Consider the following 20,373-nt stretch of genomic DNA (forward strand, 5'->3'; position numbering starts at 1 on the left):
AGCAACTTAGGAATACAAATAAAATTTACAGTATCCTTGTACATGGAAGTGTGTTTTGTTTGAACTATATATTTGAGTTTTGTACAGCAAAGGGAGAAAATTTAAAGTATCCGTAGGAAGCCACAAGCTAAAATGTGCAGGATAGGTCTGTGGTAGTCAGGAAGAGACATGGCTTTGCTTTGTGTCACGAGATAATTCCGTAGCCAGAAGCCCTGAAGAGCAGCCGGCTTTCTGCCGTCCCCTGCTTCTTGTTCGCTGATCTTCGGGAAGAATTATGTGTGAAATGGAGACTATCTTTTTAAAATTTGCACTTTTAAATGGAAAGTTTTTACCTACTGTTGTTTTTAATTTTCCAGTAGACTACTAACAGTAAAAAGGACAACAAGAAAGTTTCTAATCTCTTTTGAGTGATTGATGGTATCTTGACCAAGATTGTCAGCTAGCGCTAGTCTGTCTTGGTCTGTAGGTAGAACCAAAGTGATTGAATGTTCTGGCACATCCGTTTTCTACCTGGCTTCTTGATTCCCTCGTGGCCGTCAGTCTTTGCAACCTTTTTGTTTGCAAGTCTGTTATTTGACAATAGGGGAATTTTTAGAGAAGGTGGAATAAAAGAATTATGTTTAACAATGTCTAGTATCTGATATATTTAACCTGATTTTGGGGGGGACCGAAAAAGGAGTTGTTACCAATTTTTATGTTGACTCTCTTGTCTAAGAAGTTACTGTTAGTGTAGTAGTACTATACTAGAGGTAGTTTTTTGTCAGGATCGTGGTTACTGTATTTATGGTGGAAGCCCTTCTGGGAGCTCAGGTGGTCGCTCCAGAATTTAAATGATACCTGTACAATACTGTGTAGATGAGGTGATACAACTATTCTGAGTGTCTTGATAAGGGAGCTTGTGAAGATGTGTCATTTGGAAGCCCATCTTAGAAACAAGGGCAGGCAGTATGTAATCAGGTTGCCAAACACCTGTTTTACAGCATTCTGAACAGGCTCTTCGTGGTGTTCCTGATGGAGCAACTACCAGACTGTTCATTAAGACTGCATGTTGCTATCTGTGGTGTCATTTAATGATTAGGCTGAAGACTCAATAAATGAAAAAGAACTTTCTTACTGTATGCTCAGTGTTGGCAAACAGCGTGGATCTGGCATAATCTAAAAGGCTGTCCGGTTTCTGAGTTTTATTACATTCTCTGTATGCGGGGGCGGAAGGTGGGAGGAGAAGCATGAATGCAGCGTTTCTAGCAGGGAATCTTGTTCAGTGGAAAATTTCAGCCTGTTCAGATTGGCCATGCTGTTCAAATGCAGTTTGGGGGTGGAGGGGGTGTTTGTTTTGCTTTTTTTCCTCTAGCTACAAATGCTTAGAGTCTACAATCACAGGATGCAGCTGAGTATTACCAAGAAACATAATAAAATACACTTGTGATGTTGCTGTGGTAATTCATATATCCATTAGACAGTGCTCTTTGGTTTCGTTGAATCAGTGCTTTAAACAGTAGTGATTTGCAGATTTCATTTCCAAGCCAGTTCTGGTTCTTTTCTAATCCAAATATAATACTCCCTGTAGTTCATATAATTAACACCTTGCTTACGATCATCATAGAAACCTGCCTTTTTTTTTTTTTTTACCTACTCTTGAAAATGTGATCTCTGGCGTGTCTTTAAAATTTTATTTTAAATTTTATTTTAGAAATGCTTTCAGATTCAACAGACTAATATGCATACCCAAATGTTTAACTTATAGAACTGTTGTACATGTGCCTTGTTTTTTGTTTTTTTTTGAAACAGAAACTATGCATACATCTTTCAGATACAGAGCTTGTGTGTTTGCAAATCGTTATAGGGCAGGCATACTGTTCCCTTGAACAAGGTCACATTGACAGTATATGCTCTTAGATCAACAGTTATCAAAAGTTAGTAAACGTGTTGCTAAGATCTAAGAGCTTTGAATGATCTGCTTGTTAAAAACATGTTTGAAGTTCTGTAAGTGTTATTAAGTGCTCTGGTCAGCTATCGCAGTTGCATTATGACTTTCAAACTGCTGTTAGAAGGAAATAATACTTTAAGAATTTAATGAGATTATGACAATTAGATTAATGAGTGAAATATTGTTTCTTAATGTTTGAGAAAAAGGTGGTTTAATTAGGATTTTTTGGAGTTTTTACATAGGTGGAATTTTCTGTTAATATATAAAAATTATTTAAGGAAGTAGTATCACACTCCAATGAATTTTCTGGATTGCAGGTTTAGAGTCATACCTAAATTATATGTCAAAAAGGGTTTTTTCTAGTTTGACTAGTCTGATTCTGCAAACCAAGCCCATGTTTTATTGTGTGTTATTATCAAATTTATCCTTTTGATTCAATTCAGAAGGAAGGCATGCAACAATTGTTCTGTATGATAGTGGCAAAAGGTGTAAGCTAGATACTGGGTTTGCTACAGAGACAAGATGAACGTAAAAACAACATAGAGTGGAAGCTGGCAGTGCCTTACGGTGGACTGAATGTGGTTTAGTGAGAGATTCATTACTAATATTGCCATGATTAGTGCCTGCTAGAAACACATTAGCTTCAGTAATGGTTTTCAGAGGAACTCTCAACAAGCCCAGGGTGAACATGCTGCATGGTTTGTTTTTTCTCTGTGGAAAAAGCGTATTCAGCAATAATTGGCCACCAAATAAGCTGTGGGATATACATGAGACTGAGTACAGGCCTTTGGACTGGGTTTGTGAATTTCTGTAAATAAATAGGGACCAGATGGTCTTTCCTTAAGTGGAAGTTCATCTAAAAGAAACTATGCTTCTAAGAAACTTGTGTGGGAAAATATGCACTACAGTTTGAAGAACCTGGGAATAAGTTTGGAATAAAAAACTAGGCTTTTTGTGTTCTGCTGCTGGCTCATTCATTGATTTGTTTTGATTTTTGGAAAGATGCTTAATCTCCAAGTCAGTTTTCCTGTAGGAAGTGAGTAATTGGTACATATTGAAGTTTACATCTAAACCACTCATAGACATTTCTTTATAATTCCTAGTTTCTAATCATGTAACAACATGCATTTTGTTAAGTCCCATCAAAGGTCATCCCCAAAATGGGAGCTTGTGTGGATTTAGTGGAATAAAATTTTTGCCTGTGGTCCTGCCAAAAAGTTAGTAAAGGAAGACCAACAACTTGAAATGACTTCTCAAAATTCAGGTTTCTCCTAGTCCTTTTCCATCAGCAGCATGTAACTAAGGACGTTTGAGGAAAGGGTGTTGGAGTGGTCTTGTAAGATTTTTAATCCAATGACAGTGGAAGAGTTGCCATGCTACATAAAATGCCACTGCCTACATCCTCTTTGTTTACCCGTGTTGCCCCAGTCTTTTCAGTACTACAACTGAAGCAATTAATTGATGAGTGCTGAAGAGGAAAGACCAACTCTTCCCTAGAAGAGAGCTGGAGCCTAGTTCTTTTTTTATTGCTCTTCCCTGTTTTTGCTTATGTACTGTGTGGAAAGCCACTTGCTTACTGCAGACTAGTGCTGCATTTGGTCTACAAGGCTCTGGAAACTGAGATCCTTATTCTGGCTACTGCTAGGTGTTCACTCCAATCTGTGCAAATCGTTACAAGGTTCAGGAAAGTTTCGTTTCCCTCAGGCCAGGTACACGGGGGTTGAAAGGTGGCTTTTCATGCAGTTTCCATTTGTTCCCCAGCTCCAGATTTCCTATGTTTTCTTGTACTAAACTTACGCAGAGACCCAGAAAATGGGGGTCTTGACTAAAATTGCATAGCAGGATCTCTATTACTGTTACTGATACAAATGCCCTTTTCATCAGGAGCAAAGCATATGTAGTGCAAGAGTGATGTTACCATGCTACACAATGAAATTAGAGCTGCAACTGGCCATGAGCAAAACAGTGAAATGGACTGTGTCTGAAACTGGCTGTCGCTTGCTTCCCTACCAGCTCTGAAGTTTTAGTGTAAATTTCATTATTCAAAATAAGCTACTTCATAAGGCATACAGGAGACACCACTTTAACTCGTGCTCTTAATATTTCATCTTTGTCTAGTCTGTACTTTGGCTTTATTACTCTCATACCAGTTAGTCCTTTCTGCAGCTGCAGACATAAGGAACGTGTTTTTTTTCCAGTTAAGTAACTCGCTTAAAGGAGGAGTAAGAACTCCCTCCTTGTCTTTGGTAGGTTATAGACCTGATGGACTATTGACAAATAGACTCTGTCATTTTTCTTTTTATTTTTAGAATTAACCCATTAGCAGTTGTTGTTCTCTATTTTATTATGATAAGTAAAACTAACTGCTTATTTCACTGGTGAACAGTAGTACAGTATTGTGCATATCCTTATGATGTAATGCACAGAGTGAAGACTATGGCTAAAAATCTTGATGGTTTCTTTCAATATTTTGAGCACTGTTTAAATGTTACATAAGCTCAAACATGCAGTTTCATGTTAAAGTAGCTATTTTCCTGAAAACGCCAGTGATCTTCAATTGGGACTTCTGCTTGCCGCAGTACTTTAAGTCTGTAGCGTCTCTCTAGGCAGTCCATAACAAGCGGATATGTTGCAGGTTCAAATTTGTTGGCAAATAAATGAGGTGATTCAATGATCCACTGTAAATCCCCTAGTCCATAGACACAAATGTCTCTGATGTAATGACCTGCAGAGACAAATTGAGGATATATGAAAGCAGCAGAAAGCTGAACTGAATCATTTAAAAATAGACCTAAGTATCTGACAAACATGCTCGTCAAGTAAACCCCCTGCTCTTCACTGAAATTGGGCTAGTCAAGTTAATGCATTGGTTAATGTAATAGAGGAAAGTAAGCAAATGTACAGAAGCTTGCAAAAGCTAAAGTCCTTGAAAATACAAAATGTATGCAGCCCTGTCATTAAGATGTTAAATTACAGAAGCATCATAACTGGAAGTTGAAAGAACAGTTGTCAGTATGTGGATACTGTGATGATCTTTGCATGATTTTTGGAGTAATTTAGTAGAGTTGCTTGCTGTTTTATGTCATAATTTCAAAATAAAATATGCATGACTTCTGAGGCACACTTAATGGGTTGTTTAAAGCATAATATGTAATTTGCAATGAATGCTAGTCAGTTAATCAAATTCTAGTTGCATGATCAAAATTCATCTTACCTTTGCAGCCTTTGTGTGTGGTTCCTTCCTGATCTTTCCACTTAATGGCTCGTATGTTTCCTTCCCAGTCTGCATTTGGTGTAGCACCTGGAGCATCTTTAAAAACATAAGGTTCTGATAAGATTTGTTTCTATTTATTATAGGGATAATATTCAGTGCTGAAGATAATTTTTTTAAGTGTAGCCATGTTAAGTATTTATTCAGATATTTAAATCATAAGAACAGACATAGTTCTCAGTTTTGTTGCTTTTTATTATTATTTTTGAGAGCATGAGCTTTTATGTAGCTAAGCCTTTACTCTGTTCAATCAACATTTTTGTAGCCTCTTAGCTAATTGCCTGCACTATAATATTACTTCTCTGGAGTCAAGCCTTGTTTCTCAAACCATCAGGAGATGTGGCTATCGAAGGGTCGGCATCAAGGCTGAAGAAATAACCGTATCTATGCAATGCATCCTTTTAAGGGTGTGGTTAGGCTCTAGAACAGAAGCCACTAGATCTCTGTATCATAGACCTTACAATATTGTTGTTCTGGGGGATTATTCATAGTATAAATAAGATAAATCTTACCATTTAAGCGATTCAGTGTGACCCAGTAGTGTTCATCCGGACTGTACGTGTCTCTTGACCATTCAAGCAATTCTTTTGCACGTGCATCAGTCAGTGTAAACTCCACAAATTCTTTAGTGAGTATGTAATAGGCACTACCAAAATATATTGTCAAATTATATGGAGGTTTAGCTTTTATATTCTTTGTTGGATACACGTACGACATTCCAGAATGTACATATTCTCTGTAACTAACTTGTGTCCTGTGTTTCATATGAAGTGGTTGGACTACCCCAGGTGTCATATTTTTACCATTCCATTTGCTTTTGATGTATCGTATAATGTCTTTGTTTGTTTTGAGGGGATAATCTTGACCACATAAATTAATAACATAATTCCACTGAACTTTGGAATGGACTAGATCTCTCATGCAGTTAATATCAGCTTGTAATCTTGAAAATCCTGCATAAACAACGTTTTCTCTTTTTGAGGAAATAAAAATATTTTCAAAGCAGTTAACCATGTTTTGTACAGCAGTTTTATAATCTTTTGGTGACTTTTCATCAACATGTATGCAGTAAATATTCTGAGGCATATAAATAGCTCTTAGTAGCTTTACAAACATTTGCAGCTCCTTGTGAATTGTGATAATATATGCCAATGAGAAATTTCCTTCTTCTTCAGACAGTGGTCTTGTTATAAAACGCAGACTCTTCAAAACCATGGAGCAGTTGCAAGAAGTCTGAATGCAGTTGAGTGTTTCCGGTTGGTAGGTGTTCTGACAAAAGTTTCCGATTTGAGAGGCAACGCTTTTCCCCACAAAAAGAGCTGAACAAAGTTCATCCGGGTAAAAACCACACTCTGCTGTATCTGTAGTAAATTTTTGTTCGTTTGGCTCTTCAGAAAGTGTGTTCTTTAGGTAGATAAAAGTGTAAATGAACATGCAGATAGCAATGCACACTAAAAATCCTGATTTTGTTGCATCAAGTGGGTTCATTTTTTATTTTCCAGATGCTGTCTTATGGTCATAGTTTAATTAAGAATTCAGAATATCTGAAAGGAAAAGCGAGATAAAGAGAGGGAGAGAGACTTCCTGACATCTAAAAAAGAAAAAAAGATCATGCGATAGTGATTCATTTATAAATGTTGCAGTTATCCTCTTTCCAGTTACTGGGAGTGGCTGTGTGTATGCCCATATGCACGCACAGTATACTCAGCTACTGGAAATGGTACTTTCAGGACAATGAAGCAATCTTTGTAAGATGAACTAATTAGCCAAATAACCAGGCATGGCCTTGTCCACTTCATTGCTTGAGCAAGTGAAGCGTAGCCCATTGGATAAAAGCTTATTCTATCTTGAGTCAATAGGTAAGTCCTGTGTAGTAGGTTGGCCAAGGTTCAGCCCTCGGAATAGGGAAGATGCGTGAGCAGTGCACAGCTAAAGGACAGCCATTGCTGAGACTTGTTTGAGGCCTGGAAAACATAAGATTCTGCTAGAGAAGGAAATTTTAGTACACTAGAGCTCCCTTTTTGGTGTACTTATCTGAAGAATGTAGTTGGACCCGTACGTTCCACAGTCCTTGAGTTGGACTGTGGGGTATATCCGGTTTCTGGATATGTGAAGTATATACATATGTATATCTATATGTTCAAGTATATTGTATATCTATCTGTACATTAAAAAAAAAAAAAAAGTATTTTGGTTTGCTGTGTTAGCCATGTACTGAGTGCATGTGTCATGCTCTATCTGTATTCAGAGCCAGTGTACTTCCCATGCTGCTCGCAAGCACAGAGGTTCCACAGAGGTAGATACTTGGGGGAGGAACCAATTCCAATGATGTTCCCAAATAAGGGTTATTTTTACTAGTCTCAACCTTACTGCTGTCAGCTGCAACTATAGCATCCACGGGTTCGGAAGATTACGTGCATATTATTTTTTTCCTTCCTCTCTAGTGTTGGTTCAGGAATGGTAAATATTTGCATAGTTTGTGGTTTTTCTGGTGTTATTGCAAGATATTCTGAAATGTGCGCTGCTTTGTCGTGAATCAAGGAGACTTGCCAGTTCTGTTTGGCAACATTATGTTCCAGTTCACTATGACCAGCTGGTACTCAGCAGCAGAAAAAATATTAAATAAACAAAGTGAAAAGTCTAAATTATAATTCACAAAATACATCCTTTGTTCTCCTTATAAAGTCAGCAAGACTTTCTAACTCACTTCAGAGCTCTTTTTGTCTCCAACATCTATATTAGTGATTTTGAAAACAAACCATGTGGAGAACACTCATGCCTTATTTTTAGCAGACTTGCATATCCTGAGATAAAGTATACTACTGCCAGTATTAACATTCATAGAGAAGTGTGTAAGTTATATCGGTATCAGCATAGGAGGTTTTCACTGTGTATTTTCATGATTATCTTTTTCTTACAAATACCTTCCTTGTTGAAAAGTCAGAAGCATGACAACACAAGTCCTGAGTCCTGCAGCTATTACATGAAGTCTTTTCCTTGAAGCATGTGGTACAGAACTTCCTAGACAAAATTCCTGGAAAGGGGGAACAAAGATTCCATCAGCCGTCAGTATACTTAATAGTTATATTAAGAAAGCTTTTATTTGCAACTTTAGAGAGTATTCCTGTTCTCTTGTACTTTATTCAAGTTAATTGTTTGTAGAAAAAATTGTATTTCACCTGTAAATATTTTATGCTTTGCAGCTAGCAGCATCACAATGTATTTGTTATTAGCTAGGAACAGAAAAGAAGCAGATTTTTATAAAGGTTGTTTCTTTATATGAATGCTGTTGTGGTTTGAAGGCTAGAAAGAAGCAAAGATGCTTTTTTTCTTTCTTTCTTTTAATGAAAAATCAGTATATGCCTGTTTTAGAAGCTTGAAAATAAAGAAGGCATTGCAGTTAAAGTAGAAATGAGACACAGAAGCTTTAAAAAGCTTTAAAAGTAGAAAATTTGAACCAGCAAACCAGATACTCTATAATACTGAAATTTTAAGAACTTACTAGGCTGTTGGAAAAGAATGTATTTATCTTATTGTCCTTACTGGTATGCACTGGATTTCATGCTGGAAGAACGCCTCTTTTCCACTCCGCATTCCAGAAGGTGGATTTGTGTGTTAGGTGGAGGATTCATCCATTTTGCTTCTATGTCCTGTCAACAGTGCTCCTCAGTCCGCCTTGGATGCGCAGGCCGGAGAAAAACATTATGAAATCAGGTCCCAGAAGAATAGTTTTTTCTTAGCAGCTCCTAAGGGATACATTTACTTTGTAAACAACTTGATTGCGAGTCTTTCAACCGTTTAGAGTAAAAACTTAAGCACTCATGTCCACATCAACCTTTCAAAAAGCAAGTAGGGAAGAAAAAATGCCTTCGAAAGGCGGAAGCAAGGATTTGCACAGTAAAAATGAAAGACGCCAGTGCTATAGCCTGCTACCAGCTGACGACCAAAGCCAAGGAGAGATTAGCATAATGGCTGTGAGGTGCCCAATAGTGGAGGTGAGGGAGAGGGAGTGTCCGTGAGGGCAGCGCTGCTTTCTGCGGCGCTGGAGCCAGAGGAACTATTTTACTGTGAGTGAATAATTACAGGAGAGGCATTGAGGTCACTCAGAATTAGTGAATGCGATGAGATCTTTATGATCCATGTCACATGGAAAGTTCATTCTTGGCATATGAATTGCACTGAAGACAGTGGGCAGTTATAAAATATATATATATATTTGGGGCTTTAGACTGCTTACAAAATCCTGCACCTGTGCATGATGAGTGCTGTCTCTTTTTTCATTAAATACACCTCTGTGGATAGCTTGCAAAGGATAGTTCCCGAGGGAACCTGGCTATAACCTGTTTGTGTCTTACAGTTGCATTTTTATTATCCGTCAAATAATAGCTTCCAGGGATGTTTCAGGTTAGGTATTTGCTGTGGATTTTTCCTCTTGAACTCCACAGCATCTAGATGGTGTGTCCTGTACAGCAGTGTGAATGTACACACGCACTCCACTGTCAGGTAAGAAGAAACAAGTCCCTCCCCAGTGTTAAAATATTTTGGGGGAATGACTGAATGCTGAAGACGTGCCTTCAAGAACAGAATTACACATCTTTTAATTTGAGGGTATATAACAGAATGAAAATGTTGGCTTTCCGCTAGTGTTTTCTCAGATTTAGAGCTAGAATTGTAGCTGCCATTCCCACTGGGCATGCAATTTGTGTTGAAACTCAAAGAACCTTTTTTATGGTATGGATAGCTGTTCTAAATCTGGAGTGGGAAGTTGACTTAATTTACAGAAGTGCCAAGATTAGTGTGCCACGTTCTTCAGAAAATAGCCCACTTGTAGGGATTTTCAAGCATCTCAGTAGCAGCTTTTGTGGATATTACTTTATGGAAAATTGTTGGCTTAAACCTAAGCTGCTCCACCTCAGTTAAAAAGGTGAACTCAAAAGAAAAGTGGAATTATGTTTGTGCCTGAAAATATGCCTGTGAAATACTGTAGTTCATCAAGACCCCATTAGCTTGCAGTGCATTTCGTAATTTGCAATTCACTGTTTGTTCCTACCATAGAGTTTTGTACTGCATCATTGCATCTCTGAATCTTGTTTTGTCTATACTCTTTGTATTTGCTTAATATTAATGTTTAGATAAACCTCAGTTCAAATGACTTCATAATTCAGTGAAACAAATGGCTTAAGGATACTTCATCTTCTAATAATTAAAGGGCTAAAAGGTATTAGCTCCTGTATTTCCAGATCTTTTTACAAGTCCATTTTTTATCTGAAGGATGAAAAAGTATTCATGCAGGTCTTAGTGTAGACATTTTATAAGTAAGTGAACGCTAATTCAGTCCCCTAAAAACTGAAGCGTTAAAACCAGGGCTTTTTGCTGCTTTTTATTTTGATATGCTTTTTCCTTTTGCCTGGGTAAGTCTGCTGAGTTGCCTTCTGTGTTATGACAACCATCAAGTAAAAGAAAAAAATTTCTTCATCAAACCCAATTAATACTGCCTTAGAAATTTGAAATCATTCTTGCTTTAAAATACTGGATCAGCATTGACTCATAAATGTGAAACAGATTTATGAAGGTATGCCTTTTCCTGTGCTTTCTCCTTTTTTTTTTTGTTTCTGTTTGCGTTTTTTTCTTTGCTGTATAGTATATTGACCTCATAACAATTTAAAACAAATAAACTGTGATAGCTATTTAAACAGTTAAGTTGTATAAGTTATATTAAGTTATAGCTTTGTAAAAAATTAAGTTCTTTGCAAAAGAGCGTAACGGGTATTTGTAAGTACTATGATTTTTCTAATACTAATAACACTTGTAGTAATGACTACTGTAGATCTGCAAAATAAAAAAAAAAATATTAGCCTTATTACAGATTCACATATTTTCAAAATGGAAAAGTGAAAATATTTGAAATGAAAATATTTGTTCCTCTACAAAAGTAAAAAACATACTGGGCTTTAATAAAGAAAAAGCAAACCCCTTAAATTTGAAGTCGTAAAATCAAATTTATTCAATCTTACCTTGCACAAAATTAGCCAGGAGAAGGCAGCATAATTTAATAAATAAAAAGCCCCATTGTCCTTCAGCAAAATTCAGATGGCATTCTTCATTCTGTTGCTTGTGTAGAGATCTCGCATAAGTGAAAGGGGTTAAATATTAACATGAATGTTTTCATTTAAGGCTTCATCTGGCTTCCCGCAATGCTTAGCATATTTATTCTGCAGTAATGATGTTTTGCCTCAGAAGAAATGTCCTCTGCTTCACAATAATGAGAGAAAACTTGATCTCCAAATTTTTGTTGCCACTGTTCTGAGACAGCCTTTAAAGGACAGAAATCAGTCTTTCAAATATGTAGAGAGTACATTGCTGATGATTATAAATAGTATTGCTCTACCTCAGAGGCTTTAACCTCTGCGCTGGTAACGGAGCATGCTAGATGATGGGAACTGGAAAGGAAACCAGCCCTCTCTCCTCCTCCTTCCCCCCCCCCCCCCCCCAATTTTCTTAACTCCTTACATGCCAAAATTTTCCAACTTGCAGCAAATGAGTTTAGCAAGGAATTGCCTCAGGTCCTTTCTAGTATCTGGAAGCTAAAAAGACAATAGATGAGCTGCCTTCTTAGACCAACCATTTACTGCGTTACTACTTTTATAAAAGTGGGGGGGGGTTAGTAAGTGAAAAGTTAACAGTTTAAATGTATGGGACTTATGAACCTCTGGCGTGCTAGAAATGAGTAAGAAAGTTGGTATGTTTTATACTTATATAGGAAGTTAGTCAGAAATAAATACAGAGAAAACCTGGAAGTGAATTAAGGAACAACTGCAGGTATTGCAGATGCAAAATTGTCATTGACTTTAGAGGGAGTTCTGTAAATCATTCTTCATCTTTAACAGTGTTTTTCTATAGATGCTATAGCTTTTGCTTGAAAGTTTAACGTTCTGTGAGCTAATATGTAGAAGGCTTTTTCTGCTCTTTTCAAGTTATCATTTCCCCTTTGCCCCACTGCCACACTTCTCAGACACAGTAAATGGTGCCCATCAAAGCTTGCACTACTGAACCTCTAATGAACAAACTTCTGGAAAAGCATCTCTCCCAGAACATGTTTTTAGTTAAAGATTATTGTGTTTTGTAACTCCCTGTTAATATATTGGCTTGTGGTGGTTGGGCTGCCAAGCAAACGGCGATTTGGTCCGATTGAATAGGGCATCTGTTTGGTCCGCCTTTCTAAATACTGCCCTGTCTATAGAGGGACAGTCAGTTTGTTGTGATATATGTTCTGTAATCTGGTGGGAATTGTTTTGGAGAAGTGTTCATGTTTTTATGCATTTCCTCCTAGTGCTCATATTTAGGAGGACTGGAGGAATTAGCTTACTATTTATGATTTGGAAATAGGATTTCAGGTTTCTCGCAGGACGTTAAACAGTAAGGGATGTAAAAATTTAGATATGAAAGCATAATTTACCTGCTATTTATTTGTGTTAGAAGTGGAGAAGTCATGGATGGGACTACATCATCTTAGACACTGTACAAACATTTGTCTGTCAAAAGCAATTTGCAGTAAGAAATAAGGTACAAACTTTTTCTTATGTTGCAGAAATTTAGAGTAGAAGAAAGTTTTAGAATCAGGAGAAATCTTTATAAAGCAAAATTTCATTATTACTAAAAAGCCCTTGTATTTTATCCTCTAAGAAAGACAAAAACCCTTCCCCACATTAAAATGACATGAAATTTAAAAATTTTAATTATTCTAGAAAGTAGTTCCTCTATTACTTTTACTAGTTTAAGTGCAAAAGATGTCATTTGTGCCTAAGCTAATATGCCTTTTACAGCTCTTAAAATAATTAGAACAGTAAAGATAGTAAGTTTTCAAGGTACTTTGTTTGTAAAGTAGATATGTGTATGTAGGATACATAAACATATGATTATTAGATTTTGAAGACTTTGATTAATCCTCCTGTACCTGCACATCCTTTAATTCCTTGATGCAAGTCTGTTAAGCCATTTCAAATATGCTTTTATAATTGGATCCTGAAAAGGCATTTGCACAAAAATTATGCAGCTTATCTGTTGCCTGCTTCAGTCAGCATCCTCTCTTCCACAATTACAGCTTGAATCTTGCATAAAGATTTGCCAGCTGCTGTTCTAGTGCTTTTATCTGTTGCAAATAGTGTTCAAATTTAATCTGATATAAGGATGTCTTCTGGTCAGGATGCTGTGAAGACCAGAACTATGGCACAATATAAACAAGGTGCAGAAAAGGAGACCTTGTGATATCTTAAGACAAACATCTGCCCTAGAAAAACTTAATCTGAAAAAGCAATCTTTCTGAGTTTTCAAAACTTAAATTACTTTTTGCTTTTTATCTCAGCATTCCAAAACATTGAGATAAAATCCCTTTTTTGTATAAACGGAAAGTTGATTTTTTTTTTAAATCAGAATTAAAACTTTGCATTCAACAGTACTGACAATTAAAAAATGTTTGATGTTCATCCAAATAATAAATAGTACCTACTGCAGTAGTGAAATATGGGAAACTGGAGTGAGTTCTGTGTGTATAACTTCCTGTAATTAAAATATGTTTGGAAGGGTTTGGTCACTCACTGTAACATAATTTGGCTGTTGTCATGGCAAGAAATTGTCTGTTCCAGTGAATGAAAACAGGACACTGTCTTCATTTCCCCCTTTCTTGTAAATACTTTTAATTTCAGAACTGTTCCACCTGTGTTTTCCAGATGGCAACCCTGGGTTGTTTTGATCTAAAAGCGTAAATTAAGACAGGTTGTTTGTTTGTTTGTTTTATATGTAATATTTGTTCAAGTCATTTTACATAAACCTTTAACTGCAGAAAAGGTCCACTTATTTTTGTGTGCCTAACAGCATATGTTTTAAAAAATTATTGCAAATATTAACTTTAAATCAGTAGCCCCTACGAGGATGCCTGTGTTTGAATGTGTATTCAGAAAACATCCAACTAGAAATGAAAGCTTAGGGCTTCTTTAGCATCAAGATGACTGCCACTTAGTCCTGCCTCTGCACGAAGACTAATTGTCTAGATTTTCTAGACTTCTTGCTCACAAGTGTCTGAGATCCTACCAAGCTGATATTTCTAACAGTAGCCTATTGAGTAGTAATGGAATAAATTTGGTCTCCTCACCTGTTTTGTGTGTGTGAGACTTATTATTCTGCCTGATTTATTTAGTATTAATGTCTATAACCATTGCTTTTCCTTCACAGCATCTCTGACCACTTGTATTCAGATTCATTCTGTAACTGGGTTTGTTACTTGAGCAGACTGTAATCAAAGTACTATACGCGTGTTCTTTTATTTGTTTAATTCCTACTATAAATAAATGTACAAAAAAACTACAACCTTTCTAAACCGTTGTTTAGAAAATGGAAGAGTAGCAACATAGGCGCGATAATCTCATTCTGCAGATTGACTGAAAGCTTTGGGATTTACTAAAAGGACTAGAAAAAAGGAAGTTGAGATCTTAGACAAGAAAACATCACACTCAGTTTGCTGGATTCACTAGATGACTGAAAATGTAGGTAGTGAAGCCTCAGTCTATTCAACCAAACAACAAATATGAAATTACATGAAGAGAGTACATATATAATTCAGATTCATTAATGAATATACTTTGACATTGTAAAATTTTGTATAGGGTTTAATAAATCAGATGAAGGAGAGTGAGATGGTGAGGCTACATTTAGGCTCTCTGAATACTACTTTTATGACCTGTTTTTATTCCCATAGTAATATTCTAAAAAAATTATGTGTGGCTGTTTAACTGTTGAGGGTAAAAAAATTCCCTAGTGCTGTCTGTTTTACACTTAGAAGAATGCCACCTTTAGTCTTGTTCCTAGTCAATGTAAAGGAGTTGCTGCTCCCGGGTGTTGCTTCTTGTATGACTGTTACCAAGCTGAAAGACAAATTCTAGAGCAGAGTGGCGTAATGTTTGCATTTTATTCAAGTGCATTCATGAATTAAAAAAAAAGAAAAAGAAAAAAAGAAAGAAGATACTTTGTTTAGTTTTCTAGTTTCAGTTTTCAGCCTATGGAGTTCAGAAACTTGAGTAGTTCCTGGTTAGGACTACTTCGTTTGATCTAGCCACTGTGCTTCTTATGCTAGAAGTATGAAGAACCCCTGAGCAGAAAATATACTATGGAACCTGAAGAACCTAAAGAAAAAAAGTGTCAGTTAAGGATATTGTTCACAAAAGTGTGTGTGAAATAAATATGCAATTTCTATAGCCCTTTTGCATGGAATACTTCTGAACTTCTTTTAGAATTTGCTATGCAGATTGATACATGAGCTGCTTGTAAATGTGATTACCAAAAGTTCGCAATTCACTGCTAAGATAACTGTTTATCCTCTCCAGGAAGAAGAATGCTATCGTTTGGTATTATTGTGCTCAATGATAAAAACTACTGAGATTTTCCCTCTGATGTTTTAAGTGAGCAGTGGTATTAGACTGTATTAAAAGAGAAGAATACTGGAAAAGACAAACAAAAGGGCAAAGTGAAGGGATGGAGAGTTCCTTGCAGACTTTAAACATAGGATTACTTTTAACAAAGATTCACCAATATAAAGATCTTGAAAAATTACTGGTTTTGTCCTTTTTTTCCTTGAAGTGTGGTGTTCCCTTTCAAGAGGAAGATGTGATTATCCTTAATGGTAATAAAGAAGATGTGGAAATATTGAAGAAAAGGATGGAGGATAGAAGACTTAAAAGTAAACTAGAAAAGGTAATCTTTTTATATTGTTTAAAAAAAATTGAGGTAGTTCTTGTCTGTAATGAGATCTTCTATTAGATCGCATAGCTTTTTTCTGCTAACTTTATATGGACTGCAGGATTTACTCAGTAACCTGCACTATATTTTGGTGCTAGTTTTAAAAGTAAAACTCACTCTCATAAAATTGTCTGTATATGTGTTCCACTGATAGCATGTTTAAGCTCAGTGCACCAAAACTTTTCACTAGCAGGCAGTGCACAGTGCTCTGAAGATCAGAATTCAATGCTGAGGGTATAAAGGACAGTGTGCCAGTTATTCTTTAGGTTTTTCTTGAAACAAATAGCTTGTATTAGCCAACTCCAATAATGAGTAAAATTTTTTTCTTTATTTCATTTCTCTATTTCTGTTTTATTGTGATAGCAGATTACTAGTTTTTGATCTCCAAGTATCCTCTGCTGGCCGCTGGCAGAAATAGGATGTTGGGGTATGTGAGTTCCTGGTCAGATTCTCGAAGAGCACTGTTGGGAAATTTTTTCATGTTTTGCGCTTTTTATAGTTCTGCGTGATTACTGATAATGCTAATTTCCAGCACGCTGTTGCAGTCTTTGTTTTTTTTCCCAATCTAACCAGGCAAAATGCCACTGAAAATTAGTTTTTGATAAAGCAGTAGTACCTCAGCTCTGTGGTACTGTACTGTCAATTGACTGTTTGGCACATGGGGCCTTTTTCAGCATTGCTGTTTTTTCTAAACTAGCACTGCTATTCTGGAAGATGACAAAGCAAGCAAAAACTGTAGCGTTGACTCAGTTCAGAGTGCAGACAGATTAGTTGGGTCTCAAGAGCATGAATCATCATTGTCTGAGACTTTCAGCAGCTGAGACTGTAGATGGAGGTTGATCATCTCACCCCTGTTTCTGTAGCCAATTTTGTCTGCCTCTAGGATTAGATATACAACATTTTCCTAGATTCTTTAGAAACAAATACTTGCTAATTTCCCAGCAAGTATGTCGTTCCTTTTTGTCACAGGGTCCTTTTTCATCTGCACCAATACAGCTTCAGTGGGCCTTGGCAGTATGACCAAAGGATGGTTACCCAGAGAAATCCTAGTGTTCCCATTCCTCTCTGTTAATAGCCTCTGCACTTAGTGCCCTGTAACTTCTGGCCTAAGAATGGGAGGACAGTACTGTAAGTCTTAGGCTGTCTTTTCAGATCATTTTCTCATTGTTCTTTTCAGTGCTTTGTAATTGAATGTTTAAAAGGGCTTTAAAGATGATTTGAAGACAGAATACTGCAGATCCCTGTAGATGAGTAATCAGCCCCAAAATCATGGTCACTGCACTCCATTTTCGTTAGGAAGGTAGCCATTTCTGTAAATGAGGTACCTATGGCTTTGGCTGGAATGGTCTGGATTAAACTGAAAGCTGATGCTCTCCCCAACTCCTGCAAGATGGAGAAGTACCACCAAAGATTGTTGGGTGCTTCTGTGTCTTGCTGTGACAGCACAGTTGCTTGTGATGGCAGACAAGAGGAAACTATGCTTTCGCCATTGGACTCTATCTGGCTTTACTGGGGGGGCGGGGGGACTTTTTTGTGTTTGGTGGAGACTTACATCACTGGCGGGTACATTATTTGCAAATCTCTTAGCAGACCTTGTGTGTTTTGTCCTCAAGTTCTTGGTGCCTTTTGCAATACTGCCTTCCCTTGCTGCACCAAGTGATCTTTGTGCAACTAGGACCAGTCTTCACTACTATTATTGGCATGATTTATTCTACTCTGAGATCTGTCAGCTCCAGCACCAGAGGACACGTGTCTTGTTTTGACTCTGTTGGTGCTGCTGTTTAGACCTCTTCTTCATCTTCCCCTTTCAACTAGGGGAGCAGTCTAAATAGATCTACTGTAGTTAGAGCAGGAAATGCAAATTCCTTTTCTTTATGACCATGAGACAAAGCCTAAGGATAATATAGCTACCACTAGCATAAAAAATGATTCAAGCTCAAGTGTGTTATAAGTTCCATGTAATTAAATATATATAATATATACATACATATATATATATATATGTCTGCAAATGCCTCATAATTCAGATCCTAGACACTAAAAGGTGACTTTTTTTAATAAACCTGTCTGTAATACTGAGAGGTTTTTCATATGCTCTTAAGAACACCAGGAGAGCCAAGTCTGCTTTTGGCGTTGTAACCCTCTACCACCACCTTCTGGCTAAGCTCTGCAGTAACGTGATATGGCGTATGTTTCCTCAAGGATTAGTCATACTCTTGACAGCATGGGTTCTCCTACTTCATATAACATATTTAAAATATTTATTTTCATTGAATCTGTGCAGCCTTTTTGAAACATCTACACCATTCTACATGTGTACTGAATCAGCTTTTGTGATAATAATGCCAGGGACTGTTTTAATAAATCTCTCTTCTCAATATAGCATTTTATATAATCAAGGACAGTAATGGGATTCCTGTTGTTGCTGCTGGTTTTTTTCTTTCTCAATTTGGGCACACATAAATGGACTTGGAAAATCTGCTCCGCAGATGATTTTTAAAAATCCATATTAACTATTCTGTGCACCTTTTCTTCCCAAGCAATTGAGCAACAAAAAAACGGTTATTGAAGTATCCCCAGGAGGGATATTCTATTAACTGCGTAAAATGAAGTGGATATGAGATGCATGATTTTTCCGAAATTTTTATTTTAAACTGTCTTTATTGGTTACAGGTAACTGTGTCCTGTTTAATGTCTTACAGTTTCGTGTCTTGCCACATGGGTTCAGAATATCAGATTCTCTTAATGATAAAAAACGTGCACAAACCAAAATGTCGCATTCAGACAGCTTAATTTTGGCCTGTGTGCTTGTCCTTAAGGTGCCCTTGTGGATTCCAAGATTATTATCTTTCCATATGGAAATAATTTCAAAAGTGTGGAGCAATATTATGAAAGGAACAATTCCATTGCATAAAAAACAAGAAGTAGCAGATGTATTTGATAGACACACAGCTCCAATTTTGGCATTGTATATCTTTTCAATATATTATTAGATTTCTGCTTGTATTGTTTCAGAAATCAAAGAAATGCAAGTCAGCAGAATCAGCTTCTCAGGAGGATACCAATGAAGGTAATGTCACAGCTACCAGTTATGTGTACCCTTCTGAGTCATGAAACAGATTCATGATTTCACTTTTTTTCTTCCATAGATTCTGCAGGTCCGTCAAAGGTTAAGAATGGAAAAGATTGTTTCAATTCCACTTCTAGAGAAAAGAGGCAGATTATATTCACCAAAAGTTCAGGTTGGTGTTTTTGCTTTGATCTAACTGTGAAAAAGTGAACAAAAGGTTCTGCTTTGAAAAATATTGTAGGAGAGATCCTTTTCTGGCTATTTTATACCAGAATTTTCGTAAGCTACCCTATCACTCCCTTTCTTTTTGACCAAAATTTTGTCATGGTACCACAATTTGTATGAAGAACTTCTCAGGCTAGAACTATACAAATGTGTAGGTATGTTTTGTGTGTAATCTCTGTACACCTGAGCACAGGTGTGAGAACACAGGAGAAATTTTCTTTTTGATTCTTCTCTACTGACTTACATAACTTCATTCTGAAACTGATTAAGGACCATGAATTGGAACTTGGGAAGACAAACATTTAACAATTTTTTTAATTATTTGCTTTTAGAAGTTAAAGACTGTCATTTTAAACACATTACCATTCCTTGTATATTCTTTTGCTTTTAATGTATTTTTTCAGCTTTAACTTTCTCTTAAAACAGACCTTTGCTTTAATATTTGCAAAATCTATGAAACTGACAATGCTGAAAGTGTGCAAGGACTACTTTTTGTCATATTTTCCTTATTCTGCCCCCGTTGCTGTGTCTCGTCTGTTATCCTTTATCCTATGCTTCGATTAAATGCTCCATAGAGTAGGGATGGTCTTTTTGTTTTCCTTTCATAAAACACCTAAAATGGGATCTTTGCTCATGTTTATAACTTGCAAATGCTGCAGTATCAGAGATAACTAATAGAATAATAGCCACTTCTCAACACGCAGCATTTTCTTCCACTGTGAGACAAGGCAAACATGTTTGTTTGTTGTTCCAATATTTCTGTGCTTTAAGTTGGTGGGGAAAGAGATTCTCACTGGAACAGGTCGGGGGCTGCTGTGTTTGTTTTATTGGAAAGGAGATAGTGTGAGGAGAATTAGTAGTTGTTTCCCTTAAGTACAAGTGAGGACGGACAAAAAATCTTTTTTGGCAGTCCATTTTGATGAAGTACATTAAAATGTCCCAAGCTAATGACTGTATTTTTAGTCCACCATTGTAGCTATTAGTCTGCTATGTGTAACTGTTAGCAGTGGAATATAACTGCAGGATGTACTGATATATCTACAGTAATCTCGCAGCTGTGATTAAACTTGGCTGTCCTTTAGTCTGACAATG

At 36.7% G+C, this 20,373-nt stretch overlaps 2 protein-coding genes across 4 annotated transcripts in view; one reads left to right on the top strand and one right to left on the bottom strand.

The window, feature by feature from the left end:
- The window catches only part of RTF2 (replication termination factor 2), a 32,338-nt gene that overhangs the window by 8,360 nt on the left and 3,605 nt on the right, over positions 1 to 20,373 (top strand). For both annotated transcript variants that reach the window (XM_026101891.2, XM_026101892.2), the window contains exons 6-8: positions 15,828 to 15,941; positions 19,002 to 19,056; positions 19,136 to 19,228. In XM_026101891.2, coding sequence (XP_025957676.2) covers positions 15,828 to 15,941; positions 19,002 to 19,056; positions 19,136 to 19,228 — 262 coding nt within the window. The remainder of the gene's footprint in view (positions 1 to 15,827; positions 15,942 to 19,001; positions 19,057 to 19,135; positions 19,229 to 20,373) is intronic.
- On the bottom strand, positions 4,210 to 11,659 carry LOC112984212 (beta-1,3-galactosyl-O-glycosyl-glycoprotein beta-1,6-N-acetylglucosaminyltransferase 7). 2 transcript variants are annotated; one of them, XM_026101890.2, is made up of 6 exons: positions 11,213 to 11,659; positions 8,742 to 8,944; positions 8,123 to 8,232; positions 5,711 to 6,742; positions 5,142 to 5,237; positions 4,210 to 4,652 (listed from the first exon to the last, which is right to left on the bottom strand). In XM_026101890.2, the coding sequence occupies exons 4-6, from the start codon at positions 6,684 to 6,686 to the stop codon at positions 4,426 to 4,428; spliced, it is 1,299 nt and encodes a 432-aa protein (XP_025957675.1). In that variant the 5' UTR covers positions 6,687 to 6,742; positions 8,123 to 8,232; positions 8,742 to 8,944; positions 11,213 to 11,659; the 3' UTR covers positions 4,210 to 4,425. The 2 variants fall into 2 exon arrangements, with proteins under 2 accessions (XP_025957675.1, XP_064377616.1); XM_064521546.1 differs by having other exon boundaries at positions 5,711 to 6,789.

The sequence above is a fragment of the Dromaius novaehollandiae genome, chromosome 16 (genome assembly GCF_036370855.1).
Source record: "Dromaius novaehollandiae isolate bDroNov1 chromosome 16, bDroNov1.hap1, whole genome shotgun sequence".
Lineage (NCBI taxonomy): Eukaryota > Metazoa > Chordata > Aves > Casuariiformes > Dromaiidae > Dromaius > Dromaius novaehollandiae.

Excerpts from the sequence above, each read along its gene's own strand:
- LOC112984212 (XM_026101890.2), bottom strand. The coding sequence starts at position 6,686 with ATGAACCCACTTGATGCAACAAAATCAGGATTTTTAGTGTGCATTGCT. Across the intron at positions 5,238-5,710 it reads CACACTGAATCGCTTAAATG|ATGCTCCAGGTGCTACACCA; the intron begins GTAAGATTTATC and ends ATGTTTTTAAAG. Across the intron at positions 4,653-5,141 it reads CACACACAAAGGCTGCAAAG|GTCATTACATCAGAGACATT; the intron begins GTAAGATGAATT and ends TTGTCTCTGCAG.